Consider the following 25,361-nt stretch of genomic DNA (forward strand, 5'->3'; position numbering starts at 1 on the left):
TTGTCGATAGCAACTCATTAAATAGTAGCTGGCTTAGAAAAGAGCTGGTCAAATATTTAAGATCAACTTGGTTATTGGTTTTAAGTGTAAAAGAACATGGTGACTACAAAACAACGTCAGGTTTGTACAAGGCCGTACCCAGGATTTTTTGTCGGAGGGGGTTTTACTAAAAGTTTTTTTTCGGGGGGGGGGGGGGTTACACACAAAAAACTCAAAAAACGAGTCAAACAAACATTTCGGGGGGAATTTTAAATTCAGTCATTTTTGGCTCATTTAGTGATTGTTTCATGTGGTTTTAGTAATTTTGGTTTTTAACTGCCGGCAAGTCTGTACATTTATGTACTTGCTGGTATAGAAAATTTCGAATTTCTGAAGATTCCGAGACTACTCAGCACTTTATTGAAATCGAAATTAGTCATGGCTTTTTTATCTCTGTATGCTAAAGAAGCTCCTTGGCTTTTGTCAGGGAATTGCCTTCTAGAAGACTATGAGAAGAGTTTTTCTGAAATCAAATTAGAAACTACATTACTGGCACCTCCTTTTCCAAATGTAGGTACTAGGCTTTTGGATGCAATTGGGTAGGCTAAAGTGAACTTTTCTTTTCAGACAATTAAATATCTGGTAAAATTCTACTTTATTTACTTTTGGCTATCTTGGAATGGGGTTAGGTTAGAAAAATGAAACTTTTGGGGATGGGTCTGCAGGATAAAGTATGTCCTGGGAAGGTATTTTGAATTACCTACCTCCACTCCTTCTCTTTCTAGAGGGTCCTGAGATTTGCCTTCATGACAGGTCTATACCCATTGAAATTTTGGCAAAACAACATTTTACCTTAATTTTCAGTTACCCTATCAGTTTCTTTTTATCTGGCTTTAGCTCTGAAAATGCAATTTCAGTTATTGGAGCATAATTTTAAGCTATATCTATGTTTTATTTCCAAATTTTTTGGAAATATAGGCCTATTTGCATATCTTTAAAACCTTATAAATTGGGATTAAGCAAAGTTGTGAAGCCAAAAACTATTTTGTTGTACTTCAATTAAGCAGAAGATATATTTTGCAAGGTTTCACTTCTATAACTCACAGATTTTTAAAGGTCATCAAAGGTCAGGACCCTCTAGAGGGAGAAGGAGTAGAGGTAGGTACTTCAAAATACCTTCCTGGGACATACTTTAGCCTGTAGACCCATCCCCAAAAGTTTCATTTTCCTAACCTTACCACTTTCCAAGATAGTCAGAAGTGGCTAAAGTAGAATTTTACCAGTCATGGCAAATTTAGGTTTAAGAGCTTCTTGATAGGCTATCTTGGAAAGTATTTGAGGTAGGGGACCCCACCCTTTGACTATTGGAAACAAGTACTTTATAAGCTTGTATAGAATGGTGCTATCCAATCTCCTTTGGCCTATAATTAAAAACATTTTAGTCATCTAGTTGGAAAATTTGGCCCATCTGTAAAGGAGAAATCTAGGCTATATTTGCCAACTAGTTGACGAATAACTTCTCCCCAGCAAAACTTAATTTTTCCAACTAGTTGACTAATATCTTCTCCCCAGCAATACTTAAATTTGTCAACTAGTTGACAATAAATGTTGCCCCAGCAAAACTTTCATTTTCCAACTAGTTGACTAATAACTTCTCCCCAGCAACACTTAAATTTGCCAACTAGCCTACCTAGTTGACAATAAATGTTGCCCTAGCAAAACTTTCATTCTTCAACTAGTTGACTAATAACTTCTCCCCAGCAAAACTTAATTTTTCCAACTAGTTGACTAATAACTTCTCCCTAGCAAAACTTAATTTTGCCAACTAGCTGGAAACAAACATTACCCAACAAAACAATTCATTTTTGAACTAGTGACTTCTTCCCCCCCCCAGGAAGTTCCCATTTCCTTTAAATCTTCCTTTATGACATCCTCTCACCCCAGACAAGGACAACATGCTTTCCTTTTAGCCCTAGACAGTTGGCCAAAAAAGAAAACCTTTGGCAATTTGTCATCCTTCATCTGCAGAATGTGCCCTAGCCATCTCAACCTTTCTTCCATTATAGCCCTAGAAAGCAGGATTGAACCACATTTTTGTACAGCCTACTGTTTGAAATAGGGTCAGTCATCTGGGTACCCAGAACAATCTCTAAGCAATTTCTATGGAAAACATCTAGCAAATTTTCATCCACTTTTTGGAATTTTCTTTTATTTGTGTATATATTGATGGGATCAGGGTTGCTTTGTTGTCAGGATAACAACTACTATATTGAAAAAGAGCATGAAATATTAGTTTAAAAAAAAAAAAAAATTATTAGCCTACCATGTTTTTTGAGAAGTGCTGCTTAACTGAAATTTTACCATATTTGGAAATTTGACTAATTTACCCTTTTATTCTTAGAGATGTGTGCACTCACAGTTTCAAGTAGCCCAGCATATAATAAATAGACCAGGGTGAAAGCCTATTGAAAAAATAAGTTTTGTTGGGGAGAAGCTACTAGTCAACTTGTTGGAAAATGAATTGTTTTCTGGGGCAGTGTTTGTTTCCAGCTAGTTGGAAAAATTAAGTATTGTTTGGGATAAGTTATTAGTCAACAAGTTGTAAAATGAATTGTTTTCTGGGACAATGTTTCTTTCCAGCTAGTTGGCAAAATTAAGTGTTGCTGGGGAGAAGTTACTAGTCAACTGGTTGGAAAATAAAATTTTTGATGGAGAAACGTTTCTTGTCAACTAGTTGATATATATAGATTTCTTCTGTAGGGATGGGAAAAATTTTCTTACTAGGTGGCAAAATGTTTTTATCCGTAAAGAGAATTAATAGTACCATTTTATATAAGCTTATAAACTAATTTTTTCCTATAGTCAAAGAGTGGATATCCTTTGAGGTAGGTAAATTACGCTTTCAGGAATGAATCCAGGGCTAAAAAATATCCTTGGAAGTTATTCTCAAGGTATTATATTTGGTTCTACTTTTGGTAAATTTCTAGTGGGCCACATAATTTAGCAAAGATGAAAGTGAAAACATAATTTTTTATGCCTTTTTTTATGCTCTTTCATAATTCAAGAATTACTTTAAAGTTTTGCATTTCCTATTATTGACTTACAAATAAAGTAAGCATATCACTCAGTGCCTTTTTTATGCTCTTTCTAAATGTAATAATCATTTTTGTTGGAAATGAATTTTACCCCCACCCCAATATATACCAATTCAGGGTGTATATTTGCACATTAGGACAGGTAGGAATGAAGTTTAAACTTTCCTCTCATTTACATCAGAAATAAAATTTACCCCCCCCCCTAAATGTGCGTATATATACCCTGAATTGGTATATATAGGGATGGAGGTAAAATTCATTTCCAACAAAAATTATTAGCCTATTATATTTGGAAAGAACATAAAAAAAAGGCATTGAGTGGTATGTTTACTTTATTCATAAGTCAATAATATGAACTGCAAAAAATTTACCAGAATTGCTTCTGGGGCTAGTTGCATCTTGAGCTGTTAAAGGGTCCCCATTGGTATTTCATTTTTGTAACCACACAAAGAAGCTATCAACATTAGTTAAGTTATTAAAAAGTGGTTAAAAATATATCATTAGTTGATAAACAAGTTGTTCAAGAGTAACATATTCCAAAAATACTTTTTTATAACAATTCAAACCTAATTTATTAGGCAACTCAAATATAAACTGTTTCAAGTTTTTCAAATGCCATCAACAAAAATAGCACTGAATTTGTGATTCAAAGTTTGTCATCAACAATTCATGGTAAATTTTCAGTTGGCCATATAATTTAGCCAGGATGAAAGTGCAAACATCATTTGATGCTTTTTTATGCTCTTTCATAATGCATATAAAAGGCCTTTGGGGTCACTATAAAGGCTCAAGATGCTATTAGTCCCAGGAGCAATTATTGAATCATGAAAGGGCATAAAAAAAAGGCATCAAATTATGTGTTCATTTTCATCCTAGCTAAATTATGTGACCCACTAGAAATTTACCCTACTCTTTTATTATTTCTAGGACCTATGCTACAAGATTGCATGCATGACAGGTCTATAGATGCACATAGGCTATCTCAATTCTGACTAAAAAATGTTTTAGCCTACCTTAATTTTTAAGTCCAATTTCTTTTTCTTAGGTTTTAATGTTTGAAAATGCAATTCCTGTTAATTCAGTAGAATTTTAAGCCATATCAAGGGTTCCTTTCAGATGTTTGAATGTTTCCTTTTGAACCCTGTGAACAAATTAATTCTTTGAAATCTAATGCTAGGCCATTCAGAGACTTTGTATTTTAAAAAGACTAGCTGCAAGTAAATGGTGGTGTCACCCAACACTTATCTTAGATTTCTGCAAATCATATATTTGTACAATATCAGAATATGGGATCCAGTTTTTCTCTATTGGTCCCCCATCTACTTTTAAGATTTCTTTCTAACTGAGGAACTATGATTTGAAGAACTTGTCATAGTCTAGGCTAGTGAAAAGTCTACCAGGAGTGAAAAAATGTAAATTTATCAGTCCCTAATGAATCCATATGCAGAAGGGTTCATTTGAACAAAACCCTCAAAAAAAATTCCAAAAAGCACTTTTAAACAATCATAAACACTTACTTATCTTATCCTTAAAGCACATTGCTTAAGTTATCCCCCCAATAGATAAATATATAGACCACTGTATTTTACAATAGCTAATGGTTGTAATGCAGGTAAAGTTTGGAGTTTTTTCCATTAGTTAGCTACATAGAAGGTGAACACACCACTGGATTCATCTTCTTTATGCATATTCTGAATATACAAATTGTTTCCAGTAAAAATCTAGATTAGGCACTTTTGTCAATATTAAAAATTAGTTAGGTTAGGTGAATAAAACTCTCAAGAATGGACCTAGAGCCTAAGTGATCTCCTGGGAAAATATTTTGAATTGCTTACTGCCCTCTTTCCCTTTTCAAAGGCTACTTGCCTTCTGTGACCTTTGGCGATCTTTATGTTTTAAAATTAGAACTTTGAGAAATAGATTTACTGCTCAAATGAGGCAAGAGGACAAGTGTTTGGAATCTTATGCCTTTGCTTGATCCTGACTTATAAGGTGTACAAGATATAAAAATATATTTCTGAATTTTGGGAGGAAATCCTTGATATAGCATCAAATCCTCCTTAATGATAGGAATTACATTTTCAAAAAAAGAGACTGAAAATCCAAATTTAAGGTAAATTTTTTTTTGTCAAAATTTGTATAAGTGTAATAGACATGTCATCAATGCAATCTTCTAAGCCTTAAAACTAAGGAAAATGTAGAATAATCATCTTGACAACACCTTCCTTGATATATTTTAGGCATTGGATTCATGTCAAAAAGTTTCAATAACGTAAATCAGCTACTTTCCTAGAATGCCTCAACTAGAACTTACCTTGCAATTGATTGCAATAAGTTATTGAATGAGCATAATTAATGTGCATATTGAACTGAGCTCTAACATCAAAATAAATTTCTTCAAAAAAAAGAAAAAGTATCATAACCCCATTAAAACTTTAAAAACTAGCTCTAAATATTGTTAGCTTATCCTCATTGATGAATAATCAAGATTTTCTTTTATCCATTAAAGGGCAAACTAAGGCTTGTGGGGGTTTAAAATACAAAAAATATCAGAAATTAATTGCAATAGGTTGCAATAAGTATTTTGTAACACAGATAAATAATTACTTTTCTTTTTAACATAAATAATACCAATAGATTCTGCTAAAAAAAGAAACAAAAAATGATAGAGCAATATTTGTCCTAACATTTTTATATTAATGTAAGCTGATAATACATAGAAAAGTAAAACATAGAAGGTCAGATTTCAAAACTATTGCACAGCAACATTGTATAGAGTTATTTTAATAATAGAGGTTAAGAATCTGCTCAGTTTTCAAATGAGTATAACTGTATAATTGTCCTGGGGTTTTGACCAATGAGGAATGAAATAATACAATTTTATATGAAGTATTATATGAAATGTTTTTCTATGAAACTTCTCAAGAAGAAGAGGCAAAATCTTTAAATTTCCTTATAAGAAAATCGAAATATATTTTCTTGTGATTATTATCTCTTCTAATCAGCAGTTGTACCAAACCAATTCTGCTCAAGTCATCCTCAGGGCTATACTGTGGTGTTTATCCTCCCCATAGTATAGTGCAGACGGTTTGATATCATCTATTTTCCCTTCTTGTTTTTAGTTTTATTTTTGTGTTTTAAAGCTTTTTCCAATAGGCAATGATTAGAAGTCCTCCAAAAAAAAAAGTCCCCCCAGATCCCAAATAAAATTCCAGTGAAAGTGTCATAGTGAAAGATACCCATCCTGGCTGGTCAAGCACCCTATCTCAAAGTTGTAATGATAGCTCCAATTTGGAGAATAGGACAATGATAAGTGTAGGGGCTAATGTAACCATAAACGATGACAATGGGTTTCAAGAGGTCCTCTCTAGAAGTTCTAAAAAAAGGAAAAAAATCTCCCCCAATTAAAAGCATTTCCCCTCTCCCTGCCCAAGATTCTCCCTCCAAAAACTTAGGAAATTACCTTAAAATTATTCACACTACCCACTTTGAAATAAAAATGATCACTGCAATAAGAGTTGCAATTTTTAAATTGCTAAAATCAATGTTCTCTCTTAACATTAACAGTGATAGATCTCTGCTAATAGCTGTAGAAGATCAGAAATCAGCAGATACAATAATTAACCTTAAATCCCTTCTGAATACCCCAATTATTGCATCTAATTGGAACCCAAAACAATCACCAACAAAAATAGTAGTTTATAATGTTCCCCCAGAGATATCTACTCAGGAGATAAAAGAAGGCCTCTCAGATAGGGCTGGAAACACAATCCCAGTTGAGGATGTTGCCCAACTTGGGAAACCTAACTCTAATGGCCTTAAAAACTAGTAGATCTTTCTTATTCACACTAAAGGATAAAATTGATATCCCAGAAAAATTATTCCTATTTGGGCAAATCAAACCACATAAGGAATACAAACCTAAGCCTATTCAGTGTCAGAAGTGTTTCAAACTGGGACACACGACAAACAAATGCAATGAAATTCTCCAAGAGTGTAGTAACTGTAAATCTTTCCATCCTAATGAGCTGACAACTTGCAACAACACTCAGCCTACATGCATCAATTGCTAAGGCCCACATGAATCTACAAATAAATCATTATGCCCTGCATACAAGAGAAGAGCTCTAACGCTCCAAATATCAACAGAGAAGGCCATCCCATACCCTTTTGCTGCAATGGAAGCAAATGCTGCCCAACAATACCAAATAAAGCCTGTAATGAAACCAACCAAAACCCCCAAGTCAAATGCCCCCAATCCATCAAACACCCCATATAAAACACCATCTCCTAAGCCCCCTAGCTCAAATCCCTATCAGAAGGAATCACCAAGCCAACAAGCCTCCTTTTTTGGTGAGATGAGGTCAGCCTGGCCCTCCCTCCCAAGAAGAAACAAACCAGAAACACTACCAGGAATCAATCCCTTAACCAACAAACAGGATGCACTACCAAAAATGCAATCCCCAAATATATGCTTATTCATTCTAAACTGTAATGCAGTTCAGGCCATGAACATACATCAACTACAGAAAACAAAAATTATTGCAGAATTGGCAAAAATCTGCATCCCAGATGATATGCTCATTCGAGCAAAAAAAGATCTTGCTTTACTTTTAACAAAGCTGAACATTGATACACAGTCATATGAAGAATAAATCAACAACACAACATTTATCAATACTCCAGTGGAACGTAAGATCACTCACAGAAAATAAGCTAAATGAACTAATATCTTTTATGAATAATAATTCCATGAATAATGCTTGCCTCCAGGAAACTCATTTAACCCAAAATCAACAAATTAAGTCTCTGGGATATACTATCCTGAGAAAGGATAGATCTTCAGAGAAAAGGAGGTGGAGTAGCTGTATTACTTAAAAATAATATAAAATTCTGTGGCATCAATTTTCCAGATTTTGCAAATGATGTTGATGTAATTGGTATAAGTGTTTGGCTGAATAATTTAAAAACCTACATAATAAGCTTTTATAACCCTAATGGCCAAACTACAGATGCCAAGGATTTCTTTAATTATATAAATAATTCTAATATGTTAAAAAATATCATTATTTGTGGTGATTTCAATGCCCACAGCCTTTTGTGGGGGAATAAACCAGCAAATAAAGCTGGTAAATTTATTGAGCATATGACTTCAAATAAAAATGAATTATCTGTTGCTACCCCTCCAAACCTGAATACATATTTTAACCCCAAAAGTGGCAAATTCTCCACAATTGACCTACAAATTGTGTCTTTAAATTTTTTGAACAAAATTTACATAAATAAAATTGATAGTCTATGTACAGACCACTTTGCTATAGTTTGCTCCCTAAATGAACCTGCTGAAACTTCATTTCATACCTCCAAATATATCAACACTAAAGCAAATTGGTCTGTTTTCCAAAATAAGCTAAATGATGAAATTACAAGTTTCACCCAAAGTTCATGCATTTCCAAGACAACAGTTGACACACATGCTGAAGCGTTGACATCTTTACTAATAAATACTGCTAATCATGCTATCCCCAGGACAACACCTAAGAAAACATTCCCTAAACAAATTCCTAAAGCATGGTGGACAAATGAGTGCCTAAATAAATGGAGGATAAAAAAGGCAGCTAGGACAGAATTCATAAAAAAAAAACACCTGCTACATATTTAAAAAAATTACAAGCAGAATCTAATCTAAAAATGACTATAATAGATGCTAAATATAAATACTGGAATAATTTTGCAAATAATCTCTCCAGAGAAACGCATGAGCCAATTATACATAAAGTCATAAGCCACATATGTGGGAAAAAGACTTCTCGCCAACCCACACCTGTATGAGCTTATACATAATAATACCCATTATGACAATGATAATGAAAAGACTAACCTATTTGCAACTCTTTTTGTTAATAAGCTAACATAAAATAATCAAAGCAAACTGTCCACAATTCCTATGAACCCTAGTTACCAACCCCGCCCAGGATCCGAGTACATAACTAATCCATTTTCAATCCAGGAATTGAATAATGCAATACATCATATTAGGTCCAAAACTAGCAGCAGCTATGACAATATACACCCTACATGGATAAAGAATCTCACACCTTCATACAAACAAGAACTGCTAAATTGTTATAATTACGCTTGGGCATCTTCTAGGTTCCTCAGTATATGGAAATGTTCGTCCCTCCTACCAATCCTAAAGAAAAATAAACCAAAAGATAACCCTGAGTCTTATAGGCCCATAATGATTACACCTGTGATGGGGAAAATAATGGAGAAAATGATTTATCACAGACTCCTCTGGTTTGTTGAGAAAAATAACATGATCCCACACACTCAAACTGGATTCAGGAAATACCACTCCTCAACAGATGCTTTCATTTTGCTAACAAATGCAATAAATGAATCTTTCTCAAAAAATAATATCCTAGTGGCAGCTTTCCTAGAGTTTGAAGGAGCATATGACAATGTGAACCACCAAATCCTTTTAAATAAACTTGCAAACCTTGGAGTACCTCCTAAGCTAGTATCCTTTATTAAATCCTTCATAGAAGTGCGAAGTTTCATTGTTTGTGCTGGTTCAGCCTCTTCACCCCAAAAGACAATATCCAAAGGCTTACCTCAGGGAGCAGTCCTCAGTTGCCTCTTAGTTGACCTATTTCTGTGTGACATGAACCTACCCAACACGAATCTAAAATATGCTGATGATCTGGTGCTATGGCCATCTGGCAACACATTTCAGATAGCACAGTCAAATCTGAAAAAGTCACTTTTCCAGTTTGAAAAATTCTCTCAACATTCAAATTTACCCATTGCACCCACCAAGTCAAAAATAATCCAATTTCACCTTAAGCGAAACCATGTTCATGCAAAACTAACTAAATAAAACAACTATTCCAGAAGATAATAATATTTATTACCTAGGTCTCATGCTTGACCAAAAACTTAATTTTCACCTCCACATTTCAAACACAATAAAAAAATGTTATAGAAAAGTAAATGTACTAAAAAGACTTCTTTCCACACCTTGGGGTTGTAAGGAGAAAACCTTACTCCAGTTTTATAAATCACATATAAGACCCCATATTGACTATGGGCTCATTGTCTATGGTGCATGTGCAAAGACCCAGATGCAAAAAATTGAAACAACACAAAATGATATAATACGTCTCATATTTGGTCTTAGGAAACCCACAAGCACCAAGTCTCTGCTTATGGAGAGTGGATTAACAACAATAAGGGAGAGACGTAGCTTTCTCTTGATAAAACATCTTACAAAAATTGAATCAAATAGCTCACACACATTACATAATTGGTTAAGAAATCCAGCCATGTATAGAGGTATTGCAGATGAGTATGCCAATATTCAAAAGAAGTTCCCTGTACCTGCAAAGTCTATTGCACCTGCTGTCCCCCAATCACCCCCATTGAATTGGTCATTTCACATAATAAATAATGAATTTTCAAAATGGAATAAAGATTGATCCCCAATTGCTTTTGTCGAGAAAAAATTTGCAGAAGTTAATAAAATTACCTATAAAAATCACTTCCAAATATTTGTTGAAGGGTCAAAAATGAATGAGAAGGTTGCAAGTGGTGTTTTCCTTCCTCACCTGAAAATTGCAATGGGCGAGAAATTATTTAATAATTTATCTACAATGTCTGCTGAGTTAAATGCCATAAACATGGCATTAGAATACCTTAAGCAAAACCAATCTTTCATTGAAAATTTGAATAATATTATCATCTATTCCGACTCTTTATCAAGCCTTGAGTTGCTGGCCTCAGCTCCTCAATATAAGTTGGACATTGACACTTATCATTGTCACAGTATTATGATAATCTTGCTTCAAGTGGCATAAAAACTTACTTTCAGTACATTCCTAGCCACTCTGGCATAAGTGGTAATAATCAGGTTGATGAAATAGCAAAAAATGCTATAAATATTGACCAGCCAAGTGGGAGACCAATCCCAATTAGAGACATTTACCGATGGAGGCTATCAGATATTAATTTTAATAAGATTAGTCCTATCCTTTCCCCCTTTCCCAATAAGTATCTTTCTAAAATTTATCATAGAATTGGTTCTGGAACAAATGGACTAAATTTCCTTGCATTCTCATATAAGATTTCTAATTCAAGTGGTTCAATTCCCCTGTCCCCTCTTTGCAGGCATTGTAATATGAATAATGAAACAATTGACCATTGCCTATTTGAATGTAATATGCTGACGTCTGCACAACATACCTTGCTTTTTAAACTGTTAAAATGCTTTAAACACCACAAAATCCCACTATCAGCCAAGAGCCTAGCCAACTATACTTGCACACAGAGCATAGAAATCGACATCTATCATCTCATATTTGAACTCCTAGAGACGAAAGATCTGCTGAAAGATATCTGAATATATATAATAAATATGAGGCAATCAAGCCAGTAGCTCTGTAGCCCACAGAGTGAAGCAAAAGGAAAAGGGCTAAATAGCTTTACTGAAAAGCCCGCTTGCTGTTAAATAGAAGAAGAAGAAGACTATTTCATATTCAGTAAATATTTGCATATTCAAAGATTCCTTTTTAACTTTTGCCTAGATTTTATTATCCTTTATCTGAAGCTCCTACCAAAACTGTCATACATTACTGCCACTGTCATACATTACTGCCACTGTCATACATACTTTAATTAATTATAAAAGATAAGATAGGCCTAAGGATACTCTTTAAGTCAAGTAGAATCTGAAAGAGATCTTGGTATCAATATTGACTTTCAATTAAGGTTCAATGAACATACAAAAAAAAGGATCACAATTAATAGGACCAACCAAGTGAAGTTTTAAATACTTTGACAACCAGATATTTACAAAGTTCTACAAAGGGCTTTTGAGGCCTACTATTGAATATGGTAACATTATGTGGGGACCCCACTGCAAAACAGATTCTGATGAAATTGAAAACATACAACAGTATGCTGCAAAACTTCTTCCAGGATTTAAAGGGATAAGCTACAAGGATTGACTACACCTACCCTCCCTAAAGTAGGCACAGATGAAGACAAGGGAACCAAATACAAATATATGAAGCAAAAAATAAGGTGGAAAATTCAGCTTTGAAAAGTATTTTCAGTCCAAAAAACTTCAAACCAACAACTTTAAATAGGACCAGAGCTGACTTTTGGAATGTCCAAGAGGTAGATGGTTGGAATTTGCTCCTTGATTCAGTAGTTAAAGACAATACAACTAATAGCTTCAAAAACAGACTTACCAATTCTTAAAAGAACACCTTTATACACATGACTAGAGATACCATGCAAGAGATACCGAAAGTTCTATGTCTCCTCCCCGCAATGAATTCTAAGGGTTTTATGACTCCTCCCCAAAATTAATTTAGATGCTTTTAGGAGTCATCCCCCTTAGCCATAACTCCATTCGACCTTGAGCGAAGGTATAAAAGTTTGATGATGTATTTCTCTTCTTAACAACTACATTAATAGCTTCTAATTAATAGACTTTCAATTAAGGTTCAATGAACATACAAAAAAAAGGATCACAATTAATAGGACCAACCAAGTGAAGTTTTAAATACTTTGACAACCAGATATTTACAAAGTTCTACAAAGGGCTTTTGAGGCCTACTATTGAATATGGTAACATTATGTGGGGACCCCACTGCAAAACAGATTCTGTTGAAATTGAAAACATACAACAGTATGCTGCAAAACTTCTTCTAGGATTTAAAGGGATAAGCTACAAGGATTGACTACACCTACCCTCCCTAAAGTAGGCACAGATGAAGACAAGGGAACCAAATAAAAATATATGAAGCAAAAAATAAAGTGGAAAATTCAGCTTTGAAAAGTATTTTCAGTCCAAAAAACTTCAAACCAACAACTTTAAATAGGACCAGAGCTGACTTTTGGAATGTCCAAGAGGTAGATGGTTGGAATTTGCTCCTTGATTCAGTAGTTAAAGACAATACAACTAATAGCTTCAAAAACAGACTTACCAATTCTTAAAAGAAAATCTTTATACACATGACTAGAAACACAACAATGATTAACTTACTAGACACTGGCAGCCATTTAGAGAGTGCCAAAACAGGGAATTTCCCCAAAGGTTCCTGCAAGATAATTAGCATCATATTTTTAATATGATGCTAATAGTAAACAAGTTTTAGCTGCTGTTCCAAGCAGCTGTGCTTGCACCTCAAATGTAGTTGTGTCCAAAAACTAGTGATTTAATGTGCAATTTTTACTGTCTATTTTCAAGTATGTATAGATTCTGGGGTTTTGTAGCTATTTTGCTGCAAAACCTATTTTTGCTATTAATCATTTTGTTATATTTTTATCTAATAAATCTGACTATGTGTATAAGGTTTATTTGTCACACAAAAAAGAAGAAATGGTTTTTGAAGTAATGGGTCAAAAGACTGTATTTAAAACCATGCTTATTTTTTCAGCCTTGTGAAAAGTTGAAAGAATTGACTGATTCCAAATCAGGTATAAAAATGCATTTCAATCATGGTACCACAACACTTGGTTTCAAGTACCAAGGAGGAATTCTGGTTGCTGTTGACTCCAGGGCAACTGGTGGATCTTACATTGGTAGGTTGTCAATAATTTTTTGTAAAATTCTAGATTTCTCTTTTTGGAATCAATTCTAGTTTGAGCAGTCAGTTACCTTGCCTTTTTGGAACCTGTTCTAGAAGTTTGACAGGAGGGGGGCCTTAATAAATGAATAGGGTCTTATAAAATGACAAAAGGGTGGAAGTTATATGTTTTATGTATAAAATTGAATCTTGATGATGTTTAAATCTTAATTTTCAGTGGAAAGGCAACTTAGACCTTCACTCATATTGCTTAAAACCTCCTTTACTCTTAAAATGGCAGAATATCTGCCTATTGGAATAATCTTAAGAGAACTTGAAGAACACAGCCTTTTGGGGAATTTTTGAAAGGTTGGTTAAAACATTTATAAACCTGTGTATTTGAGCTTAAAATGCATGCATCCCACAAAATTACTATTTCCATCTCCTTGATTTCTTGTATGCATCTATGTAACATGATAAAACTAAGAATAGAAGAGTATGCAATTGTATTCTTTCCAAAATAGAAAATGAAGAGATGATTTTTTTTTTTTCTAACTTTGGTGTCACAAGACACTTAAATGTTGATAAAAGCAATGACCTTGAAGTGTAAAAATCAAGCTAACATGCACTATTCTGGAAGTTCTTACATAACATGTTTCCTATGTCTCTTCTACCTGTGGTATATTTTGATTCTGTGAATATCACCAGCCTGAAGCCCTTGTTTTTTGTTATTGTTTGTCAAGTTCTGTAATTGGGCTCAAACTTCAGGGCTTTTTAGAATATGGTAAGATTGTTTAATATTCTCAACTCTTGCTTAGTTGATGAGGTCTATCAAATCCTTAAAACAAACAAAGATTTATTGTTATTCTGCTAACATGCTAGGTAGATTCAAAATTTATCTGTAAAAGTTTCCTAATCACCTGCAAATACTGTATAAGGGGAGTGAAGGCAAGCCTAGATATGGCTTTAAGATAAGTAGAAAGTGTTTAATGAATAGATTTTTTTTCTGAAAATTAGAATATTTGCCTGAATATTACACAATTTATCACTTAGTTTCCATTGGAACTGTAAAAAAATATTATAATAGTTGGCTCAGTTTTGCTAAATCTACTACAGTCAATTGTTAGATCCAATCATTCTTTTGTAGCCAAGAGAGTCAATTTCAGTCAAGAACCATATGTGCTACTATTAATTTTCCCAGACTGTTTTAAAGTGGTTTTTTTTTATTTGCTACCCCATTTGGCCTCTTATTGAATGGCATCTTATAAAAATTGTAAACTAAGTGTTTGTAGACTCCTTTTCTCTTCTTTTTTTTATTAATGTCTGTATTCTGCAAGTTTTATTCTCACTCTATATAATCATTTCTAATCTCAAAATTTGACTTCAACCTTGCTGTACCTAAAGGCTTGAAGTTTTAAGTTACGCAGAAAAAAGATCATATAACCTTGTTTTGCTGCTTCAAGACATATATTTTTCTAAGTACTTTATTGTAGTTTACATAATAATTTTCTAAAACTTCTTTAGTGTTATAGAAACTCTTTTCCATATTTCAATCAAAGTTTTAAGATTACCGTCAATATCAATTTCCTGTCAAGAAAAAGACATTCTGAAATCTCATTATACATAGATTCAACCCTTTGGAGAGTAGGAAGATTTTTCTGGGCGAGGGGAGGTCAAAAGCAAGTAAAAAAGGTCCTGTTTTCGCCATAATTTGTGCAAGGGTTCCTTTGAACCAATACCAAGTGAAGTCTCTTCCTCTGTATTCAAATATTGGTATTCATGTGCATTTTTGCAAATTTAGTGTAGGTAAATTACTTTGAAGAATTATGTAGCTCAAAATATACAAAACAAATGGAAGACAGCAATCCAAAGCCATACACAGGAGTATGACTCAGCAGAAAGGAAATTTAGCTATTTCCTTGATTTGCACTTAGGCACAAAAGAGGTCTTTCTCTGTGTTAGACCTTTTTTTTGCTAAAAAAGGAAAAAAGGATCTGTGCTCTGTGTTAATAATGACAACATTTGATCATTGGTTTGTGGCCCAGTGATGTGCCATAAGGAAGGTTACCATCACTATGTGATAATGGTGATCAAAAGGCAGGTAATGCCATGAAGACAATTCTCCAGCAGTTAAATGCTGAAATATACAAGACAACAGCAACTTTGCTTTGAGTATGCAAGATGGTTGGGTATGACACATTCCATCAGTCTCTTAGCAGGACACTCATATGATGAAATTGACATCAGTGGATAATTGAATGGGATGGACAGTCTCACTCATGTTTTCCTAACCCCTCATTTCATTTTTGTTGTGTTTGGACCTGAAAGATACAATTACAGTCACTGTTTCTACTTGAAGGTTATTCTGATTGTTAAAAACATGCTTGGAGAAGAAATGTTGCTGTATGAATGTATTAACAGGATGTTTTGACAACTTTAGTCAGTGACCTCTTGTATGGTGCTGACTTGGATATTTGGTATAAAAAAAGGGGGGGGGGGGGGTATTTGACTGTGTGTTTGGCGGCTGCTAACGTTCCATTCTCTTGTTGTATAGGAGATCTTGCAGAGTTGATATGCACTTTGTGGCATGCCTGTGAACTCCTGCAATTGGGGTAATATCATTCCTACATGACAGGGCATGTTCCAGAATCCAAAACAGGTGTGAACAGGCCTTAAGAAAACTGTGCGTAAACCACTAGTTATGGTGCATATGAGAAGCACAAGCTTGAATTTTTCCTTGAAATTGCTTGTTTTCAGCGGCTTTGGAACTTCTATTGTTCATCTACCAGCATTCCTAGATCCCTTTCTATGGGATTTGTCTTTAGTATTGAATTGAACTATGAATCGAGATCAGACAAGATGTTCTGGGATGAGGATTGTTGCTAACAGAATGAAGGACATTGCACTTTGATCTGATGAATTTAAGTAGCCAATCTGGTGCCCATGTTTCCATTTAGTGAAGGTCACACTGCAGACTTTGTTGATTTGCAAGCCAAACACCTTGGAGTCATCAGTATAGAGAACAATGTTGTTTTCTGTTCTGTTAATCATATTGTTGGTGTATATAAAGTATAGAATACAGCCGAAAACAGTGCCTTGGGAGATTCCACTTAGCTGAGTCAGACCAGTCAAGCAGTCATTAACCCAATTGACCACATAAGCATGGATACTCGCTGTAAAGAAGTTCAATTTGAGACTGTGGTGTAATACCTTTTTGAAAGCCTTGACTAGATTCAATAGTATTAGATCCACATAGATTCCTTTATGTAGGTGATCTGTTATGATGCTATATGTCTCAAGGAGATTGGTCTCAACCAATTTTCATGGCTAAAAGCCATGCTGGTCATGGGACAGTGTAATACTGGTAATTAGAAGTGTCAGCATGTTGGCATTCACAGTCTGCTCAAGGGTTTTAGCCACCGCTGAGGTCAGACTAATAATGAGTCTGTAATTTTGATTTTGGTATGGTCAGTGATTTTGAATGCCAGGGCAACATGTGACAGCTTCCAGCCTATGAGCACCTTTTTTGAGTCAATTAAAAGTATAAATGTATTACATAGTGGTAGTGTAATTTCTTTGGCAAGTTCTTTCAGGAGTCTTGGGTGCAAGTTATCAGGACTGGCAGACTTGTTGTTACCTTACACTTTAAGTTGTTTTTAGAAAACTGGAGGGCAAAGTTCAATAATTGGCATTGAATTTGGGATGTTGTAGGATGGGGTATGAGGAAAAATACTATCTAGTTCCTTGCTAAAGGTAATGTAAACTGCCTATTGAGTAGTTCAGCAATGTCCTTCATGTTGAATACTTCCTTGCAATTTCCTGTGTAGAGTGTTTTTACTGATGATTTGCTATGGTCTTTAATGGATACATATTTCTAAAACTTATTGGGGCTTTTCTTATTACTATCAGCTAGCTTAGACTCAAAACTTGCATAAAGTTTCTTAGGTTTCTCAGTATTTTTGTTTGTCAAGCTTTTTACAATTTTTTAGTCTGTTGAATGTTTTTTTTGTTTTTTTTTCATTTTATAACCAAAACTTCTTTCTGTGCATAATTATAAATTTGACATTGGGAAATTACTTTGAAGAATTGGATAGCTCAGAATAGACCCTGAAGCCGCGCAGAAAATCGGCGGCGCGCCGCCGCAAAAAAATAGGCGGGGCGCCCCCCAGCTTGCGTCAGCGCGCGGACGCCGCCGCTGATTCTATCGGCGGCGGCGTCACTAATACGCCGCCGTTTTTTTTTTTATAGTTTTTGGTTATCGATATCGACCTCCGGGCTTCAACCGTCATCTTGGGCTCGCCATGTATATCGGTTCATAGGAAGGAGAAGAAGAAATTATTCTTGAAACAAAAATTCTACCTTCCACTTTAAAATTCTGTTCATTTTTCTTTCTGATTTTACGGATGAAAAGAGGTAGGTAAAAGAGCATTAGACAATTCAGGATGTTGTCATAGGCAGCGCAATCGCGCTGCCTAAGTAAGGAACAATGTTGGCACAATGTATTATTTTTTTTTTTTTTTTTCCATACCAGGGCACTTGGTATCGAAGGAGTTGTCGTAGAAACTTCAAAAAGGGTTCATTCGATTGGAAATTGGAATAACTAGTGCCCTTTTTAATAGTCGAAAGTGATTGGAAGGCAGCTAACATCCCTTCCACGCCCACCATGTCCCCACACACCTCCAATCAAAATTCCAAGGTAGACATTTTGATCAGAGTAACTGACTGCAAAGGAGAAAATATATTTTTTGAGCAAGGTACTCCCCAACAACCTTTTGAGAACGAAATTTTTATTACTGCTCTGATGTTATATCTGAACAGTGTAGGCACAATGTATTATTTATTATTTTTGCCTTTAAACCAGGGCATTTCATATCAAAGAACTTGTCGTAGAAACTTCGAAAAGGGCTCATTCAATTAGAGATTGGAGTGGCTTGTGCCCTTTCTAATGGTCGAAAATGATTGGAAGGCAACTGCCACCCCTTCCACACCCACCATTTCCCGAAACACATACCATCCAAATTTTGAGATGGCCATTTTGTTTAAAGTAGTTGAAAGTTCTGGAAATTAGGTCTTAGAGAATGACAACCATCCTCACAGCCCTTAGGGTCAGGGCTCTAATTTAAGCCCTGGGGGTATATACGGTGTTTATAGAAAGCGTTGTTAGAAACTCAAAAAGGGATCATTAGTTTGGAAATCGAAAAGCCTAGTGCCCTTTTTAATAATCGAAAGTGATTGGAAGGCTTGATATTTTTTTAGTAGAGATCGATGTGGGTATAATGTATTATTTTTTTTGTTGTTGTTGTTTAGACCAGGGCGCTTCGTATCGAAGGAGTTGTCGTAGGAACTTTGAAAATGGCTCATTAGGTTGAAAAAAGAAAGAGCTGATGTCCTTTTTAATAGTCGAAAGTGATTGGAGGAAAACTGATCCCCCTCCCACGCCCACTCTCCCATTTGCCTTTATGTTTAAAAAGTAAATGTTGCCTTAAGATTAAATCAAAATGCCTTGTGTTTATGCTAATTCCCAATAAGGCATCTCAGCAGTATCCCAAGAACGACTGAGGTTATTATGTTCAAACTTTCGGGGTTTCTTCTGCTCTTAAAATTTCACCAAATCAAAATAGCGTAAGTGTATCCAAGCTATCAAAGAAAGTAAACAAATTTGTTTGTGAATGTTATCAAGTTTTCCATTTCAGGTCAACTAGAGGAGGTATGAACTAAATTAAACACTATTATTCGTGTCCAGATTTTTATAAGGGTCTATGTTGTTAAATTTTGCTGAAAATTGTTTTCCAGCATACAAATAGCAGGCCAAAATATAAATTCTTAAAAAAACGAAAAGATTTAAAGTATGATTTTCTTTTTCCCTGAAAAGACTATGTCTATATAAAACCAACAGAAATTAATTAAAAAAACTGTTTCCAAAAAATAATTTTTTTCAAAGAAAAATAAAGAACTCCATTAAACTGAAAATGAGCAAAATTAGAGTCAAATTATCGACCAAATGTGAAATTACCATAAATCATCATCAATAAATACCCGAAACTTGAAATGGATAGAAATCGCCATAAACAACTGAGTCAAACTCACAACACGGAAGAACTACCCCAATTTCTACTTAAAACCCCTATGCCTTCCCATGGTCGTAATACAAATTGCCCTTCACAGAAAAAAATACAAATAGATATGCGCTTTCAGTTTAATATACATACGCTGATATCTAGTAAAAAAAATATTGATACTGTTAGATTTATTGAAGTTATTAATGTGAAAACATTTATGTTTTTTCACAAATCTGAAAAACATGTTCTGGCCATTGGAAGAAATAGGGGTTTTGAGCCCAACCTATATTAATTTCTGGTTTTTTTGAGTTTGACTCAGTTATCTATTGTTATTTTTTTCATTTTGGGTTTCAGTTATTTATCGATGTTGATTTGCAGTAGTTTCCCGCTTGGTAGATTATCTAGAGCTGGTATAGAAATATATCTATAGGAATTAATTACATTTTTTTGCACAGTTAGCAGAGCACACTGAAGTTGAAGTAGCCTTAAACTTTGACTTAAAACGTTATATATTGACCACTTCTTTCAGAAAAGAATTTCGGAGGGTTATTCCCTGTTGATAGGAAAAGAGGGTAAAGGTGCAGTTTAGTTCCTCCTGTAGTGTAGTGCGCAGGAGCCCAATGGTGAAGGTGCAGGTTTGTTCTCCCTTATAAAACAACTTATTTCAGCAGATACAAAGAAGAAACCCATTTGCAGCATTCTGTGGGACCCCAAGGTCCGGTACTAGCCTCAGATCCCGCGAGTGACAGTTTACGCTCGTTAAGTTCTGGCTGTATCAGCCACATATGCCCCAGCTAAACGGCTTTTTAGCACAACAGGACTTATAATGACTGCAAAAAGACCAATGGCTCCAGGCAGAGTGAACAAACTGACTTTTGTTACATCGATTGTAACTGAAGTGATGTAACCGCTGATTTAAAATTATTGGTGTTGTTAAGCCATGGTATCTGACTTGTATACAATGTTTTTCGATGTTGGTATTTGTTTTTTTTTTTACTTCCTTTTCGTATGTATTTGATGAACAGGAGATGTTTGAACTTCAAGCTTTGAAAGATATACACACATTATCCCAAATCATTAACAAGAAGGATATGACAAAACAAGGGATTTTATAGGAAAAATGCGATGTTAAACATAAACACAACATAGGTTTCCCTGGGTCTAGTGGCTAAAAATGAGAATTCTACTTGGTCTGATCGACAGTGAACAGAAACACTTTCCGCATGGCCCACAAAATTCTTGTTTTGTCATATTGTTCTTGTATGTTTTTAGCCAATCATTTAAAAATCCTTAGTAAAATCGAGGTTGAACGTGCTTGATGAAGTGGAACTTTTATTATCATTTTGCATCAGAAAAATTGGCGCACCGTGGCGTGCCGCAAGTCTAAAATAGGCGGCGCGCCCCAAAAAAATATTTTGCACGCCTGGGGACGTCCCGCCGCCGATATTGAATCACACATTCGCCGCCGTCATTTCGGCGTGGCGCGGCTTCGGGGACTAGCTCAGAATATAGTAAACGAACAGAACATTTGAAAAATGGAAGATAGCAATCCAGGGCCATACACAGGATTTTAATTCAGCAGGAAGAGGATTTAACTGTTGAAAAGGATTTTTTAGGCACTTTAAAATCAAAAGTTATTCATATGCATTTTGCGCTTTCAACCTAGATAAATTGCTTTGGACTATTTAGCTTAAAATGTACTAAAGAAATGGAAAATTTTGTAAATGGAAGACAACAATCCTGGGGCGTGGACATGATTTTGATTCTGTGGGAAGGAGATTTAAGTGTTGAATAGACTTCTTAGCCACTTAATAACCAAATGCTATTAGTCTCGGATAGTTTTGCTTTGCCATTTAGATACGTGCTCTCCCCATAGACTTTGCTGTGCTCCTTAGGACAAAGTCTACCAAAATGATCCACATAGATAGGGATAAAATGCAACCCTGCTTGGTTCCTGATTCACCAACTACTCACTGCTTTACAATCTTTCCTGAGGCCAACACAGCTACGCATGTTCCTTTTCCATCCCAATCTATTTTAAGCCTCTCTTTACACTATCTAAAGAAGGTCCCGTTTTCCTTAAAGTTTTCCTTTTGACATCGTCGCACCCCATATGGGTACGACCTGCTTTTCGTTTTGCCCTAGACAGTTGGTCGACAAGGACTATCTTTGGCAATATGTCATCCTTCATCTGCAGAACGTATCCTAGCCATCTCAACTGTCCTTGACCAATGTCACCCCTTTAGCTTCCAGTATTTTAATCTTGGTTCAGAGACTCATCTTCCAAACTTTTTTCAGCTGTGAAAAAACACCCTTGGCTTTGGCTATTCTACTTTTGACATGGTCACTTTACCCACCGTCTTTACTAATAATACTACCTATGTAAATGAAGCTATCCACTTGATCATTCTTCTCGTTACCCAAATCACCTCTTCTCCTTTACTTGTTCCTAGCCTTAGCGAAAAGTCTTCTTAACATCAATTGTTAATACAATGGTTGTATTTTAACATTGTAACATTCCAAGATGCAAGTTTTATATTATTCAAATCATTGAAGTGTCCCCATCCATGCAGGACAGAGGCGAACACACCTTTTCAAGTCTATATGAAGCGCTTAGGCCAGCTTAGAACAGGAGAGTAAAAATCCAGAGAGCTTAGGTTGCTTCTATAGCACACATACCTCTCTTCTTGCTACCAATGTTTAGAACCCCCTTGGCCGCCCAAAAAAGTCCCTAAAATCAAGTGAAGGCCCCTATCGGTCTCTAAAAAAGAATTTAAGTCTCCAATGCCCTTGTTTATGATTCGGTAAAAAAAAAAAAAAGAAGGTTGATCTTCTGAAGGCTGATAAAAGCTGTGAGTAGACAGTTTTTCTTTGTACTATGGTTTCAGATTCAAGTTCTTTGAATTTGTTTTTATTTTTCTTAGACAGGATAATATTTTTCAAGCCTCGAGCTTTACCACTTCGACAAAGTACGCAGGCTATTTTTGGTTGCAGCAGAAGCTGCAACCTAATAAAGAGTAAACCATGACCTACAACAACCGAAATTTTTAAATACTTAAAAAACAACTGTTTTGTGAATTTTTTTTTAAATTATATCCATTTAGAAATAGGGGTACTTATCCAGATCCAAGCAAATATTAATTTTTGATTTACAAAAATTTTTAGGATCAAGAAGAGTTGAAAAGGTTGTTGTCATAAACGACTATATGGTTGGAACAATGGCTGGTGGAGCTGCAGACTGTACATACTGGGAACGTGTCCTTTCCAGACAGTGTAGGCTTTATGAACTACGAAACAAGGATCGCATATCTGTTGCAGCTGCATCGAAATTGCTTGCAAACATGCTCTATAACTACAAAGGCATGGGACTGAGTCTTGGTGTAATGATTGCTGGATTTGATAAAAGGGTAAAAGCCTGTCTATCTCTTAGTTCTTCAATTTTGATTATAAAGCCTGAACCCCTCCAAAATATTTAAAATTATTGAATATTAATAATTATTTTTTCCTTTACAATAGACCAATGGTATTGATTAATCATGACGCATTAATCTCAAATGGCGCATTTTATAAAGGAAGCAAATCCTATGGTAACATATCATCAATCTTTCTTTCATGCATGTTTATGCATAGAAACAGACTTGGCACAGTACCAATTTTACACAAGAACATGGGTTCCTCTTGTTAGATTGTTCTAAACACCTTTCTCTTGAGAAAAACTTAGACCTAAAAATGCACTTTCCTTTTTTTTACTCCCAGGCTCTTGGAAATATTTCTTGATACACCCTATGTGCACTTATGCATAATTTTGAATTACTAAACTAAACAGTATATATCTAAGATGTCTAAACTAAACACCATATAAAATATTGTTATCTGTCCTTATCTATGAATTATGAAAAAAGAAATATTAATTGCTCTTGTTTTTGCTTTCACAGATTTTGAAAAGCATCAGTATTGTAAATGTATTTGTGCTTACTGTAATGTTTTAATAATGCATGCACAGACACTTTCTATTTCAGCGTTTATATGGTGAGATGGGAGATAGGATATTGCTTTTAAAATGGTTCTGGAAAAGGAGGGACGGCACAATAAAAAAAATGTTGAGGATAAAAAAAAATCTCTAGGTTAGACAGGCATGTAAGGGGTTTTGAGCTCATGTTCCCTTTAGTCTCGAGGTTTTTGCTATTTCCTCAAGGGTTTCTTATATTTTCGATATAATGTGCCTGTTGATGTTTTTTAAGCTCTTGGCTACAGTGTTGTATCATGAGAGACTATTGATATTGAAATTCTAATAAAAAGGAAGTGCAATGAGTAAGACATTAAATTAAAAGGTATTAGTAAAACAAAAAGTAAAGAGGAATATATTCTGTTAAAAATAACTGTACTTGAACTGTGCTGGTACTGGTATCATCGCAAATCCATTAAAAGAAAGTTCATTACCATCTAGAGGGAAATCATGTACAAGAACTGTAAATATGGATTTAAGCCTTTGTTCAGCCCGATTAGAGGGCTGGCTGACCCAAGAGTTTTCTCCTATCCTTCTGGGCCAATCTGTCCCTGCATGTTGGGGACTTTAAACTACATTTAAGGTGCGAATTTCAAAACTTTTGAAAATATAAACGTTTTAGCTTGAATATTCTGACTTAAAAATTCCACTTTAGACTCAATGTTCTGACTAACAAGTCTTGACGATTTAGCTTGGCATGAAAGGAATTTCAGAGGCACGTTTGCCAGGGACTAACCAAAGTTATTAAGGGTATGCATATTTTGCTTATTTAGATAAATAAGATGATATTCTTAGACAGTTTGTAATTATTCTGACAGATGAGAGAGCTTCTATAGCATATGTTGGATGTAAGGCAAAAGTAAAGGCCAATATTAGTACAGTTTTCAGAGAATTTACTTAAGTTTAGAGTTGTGGCGAATTGCTCCCCAAATGAGCCAAACAATTGGGATGAGAAAGAGTCAGAATTTTATACAGAGCTACAAGGAGTAACGCAGAAAACTCCTAATGGAAACTTGCCATTTCTGTTGGATGAGGACGTCCTGCTTTTTTTAAATTCAGCTAAGGTAACATGAGAAGTCGGTCGTCCTCGAATGGGGTGATAAAATGTTGTCAGAAAATATTTAAAGGAATTAAGAGTTCGATGGAAGGAAGTGAAGAGAGAAGTTCATGAATGGTGTGAGATGAAAGAGAAGTTTGCACAGCTCTGCTGGCCTCATGTAGCTTTGTGCTGCATATAGGTTTTATTACCTGTAGTAGTTAGGACAACAAAAACCGGCTATTTTATACTAATATCTCACATTGCCTCTTGGAGTAAGTTCTACTAGCTAGCTCTAAAATTCTGTTGTTTTTTGTTTGTTGTTGTTGTTCTTATCAAACTTTAATTGGTGAAAAATGGGTAAATATTTGTGCTGTGTAAGTTCATTTAAATTCATGTTAAGGCTTAAAGTAACTATAGCCATAAACTTACATATTCCGAAATATATTGGGTTTTCTAATAGGCAAGCTAAACGTTTCCAGGGTCTAGCTAAGTACTTGGTACGTATACTTTGAAACACATATTTTTTTAAAGTGATTCAAATGTGTATTTCTGGCAAACATCTTCTCATGCTTCTAAAAACGTGCGAGGGTGGTGATTGCAGTAAAG

At 35.0% G+C, this 25,361-nt stretch overlaps 1 protein-coding gene across 1 annotated transcript in view; it reads left to right on the forward strand.

Annotated features, from left to right (window-relative positions):
• The first annotated feature begins 357 nt into the window (after nucleotides 1-357).
• LOC148948543 (proteasome subunit beta type-5-like) overlaps nucleotides 358-25,361 on the forward strand; it is a 32,990-nt gene continuing 7,986 nt past the window's right edge. Inside the window, exons 1-3 of the mRNA XM_089093980.1 lie at nucleotides 358-549; nucleotides 13,523-13,667; nucleotides 22,876-23,117. Coding sequence (XP_088950106.1) covers nucleotides 418-549; nucleotides 13,523-13,667; nucleotides 22,876-23,117 — 519 coding nt within the window. The 5' untranslated portion in view covers nucleotides 358-417. The remainder of the gene's footprint in view (nucleotides 550-13,522; nucleotides 13,668-22,875; nucleotides 23,118-25,361) is intronic.

The sequence above is a fragment of the Artemia sp. Qi Xiang Cuo genome, chromosome 9, assembly GCF_049724085.1.
Source record: "Artemia sp. Qi Xiang Cuo chromosome 9, ASM4972408v1, whole genome shotgun sequence".
NCBI classification, from domain to species: Eukaryota; Metazoa; Arthropoda; class Branchiopoda; order Anostraca; family Artemiidae; genus Artemia; species Artemia sp. Qi Xiang Cuo.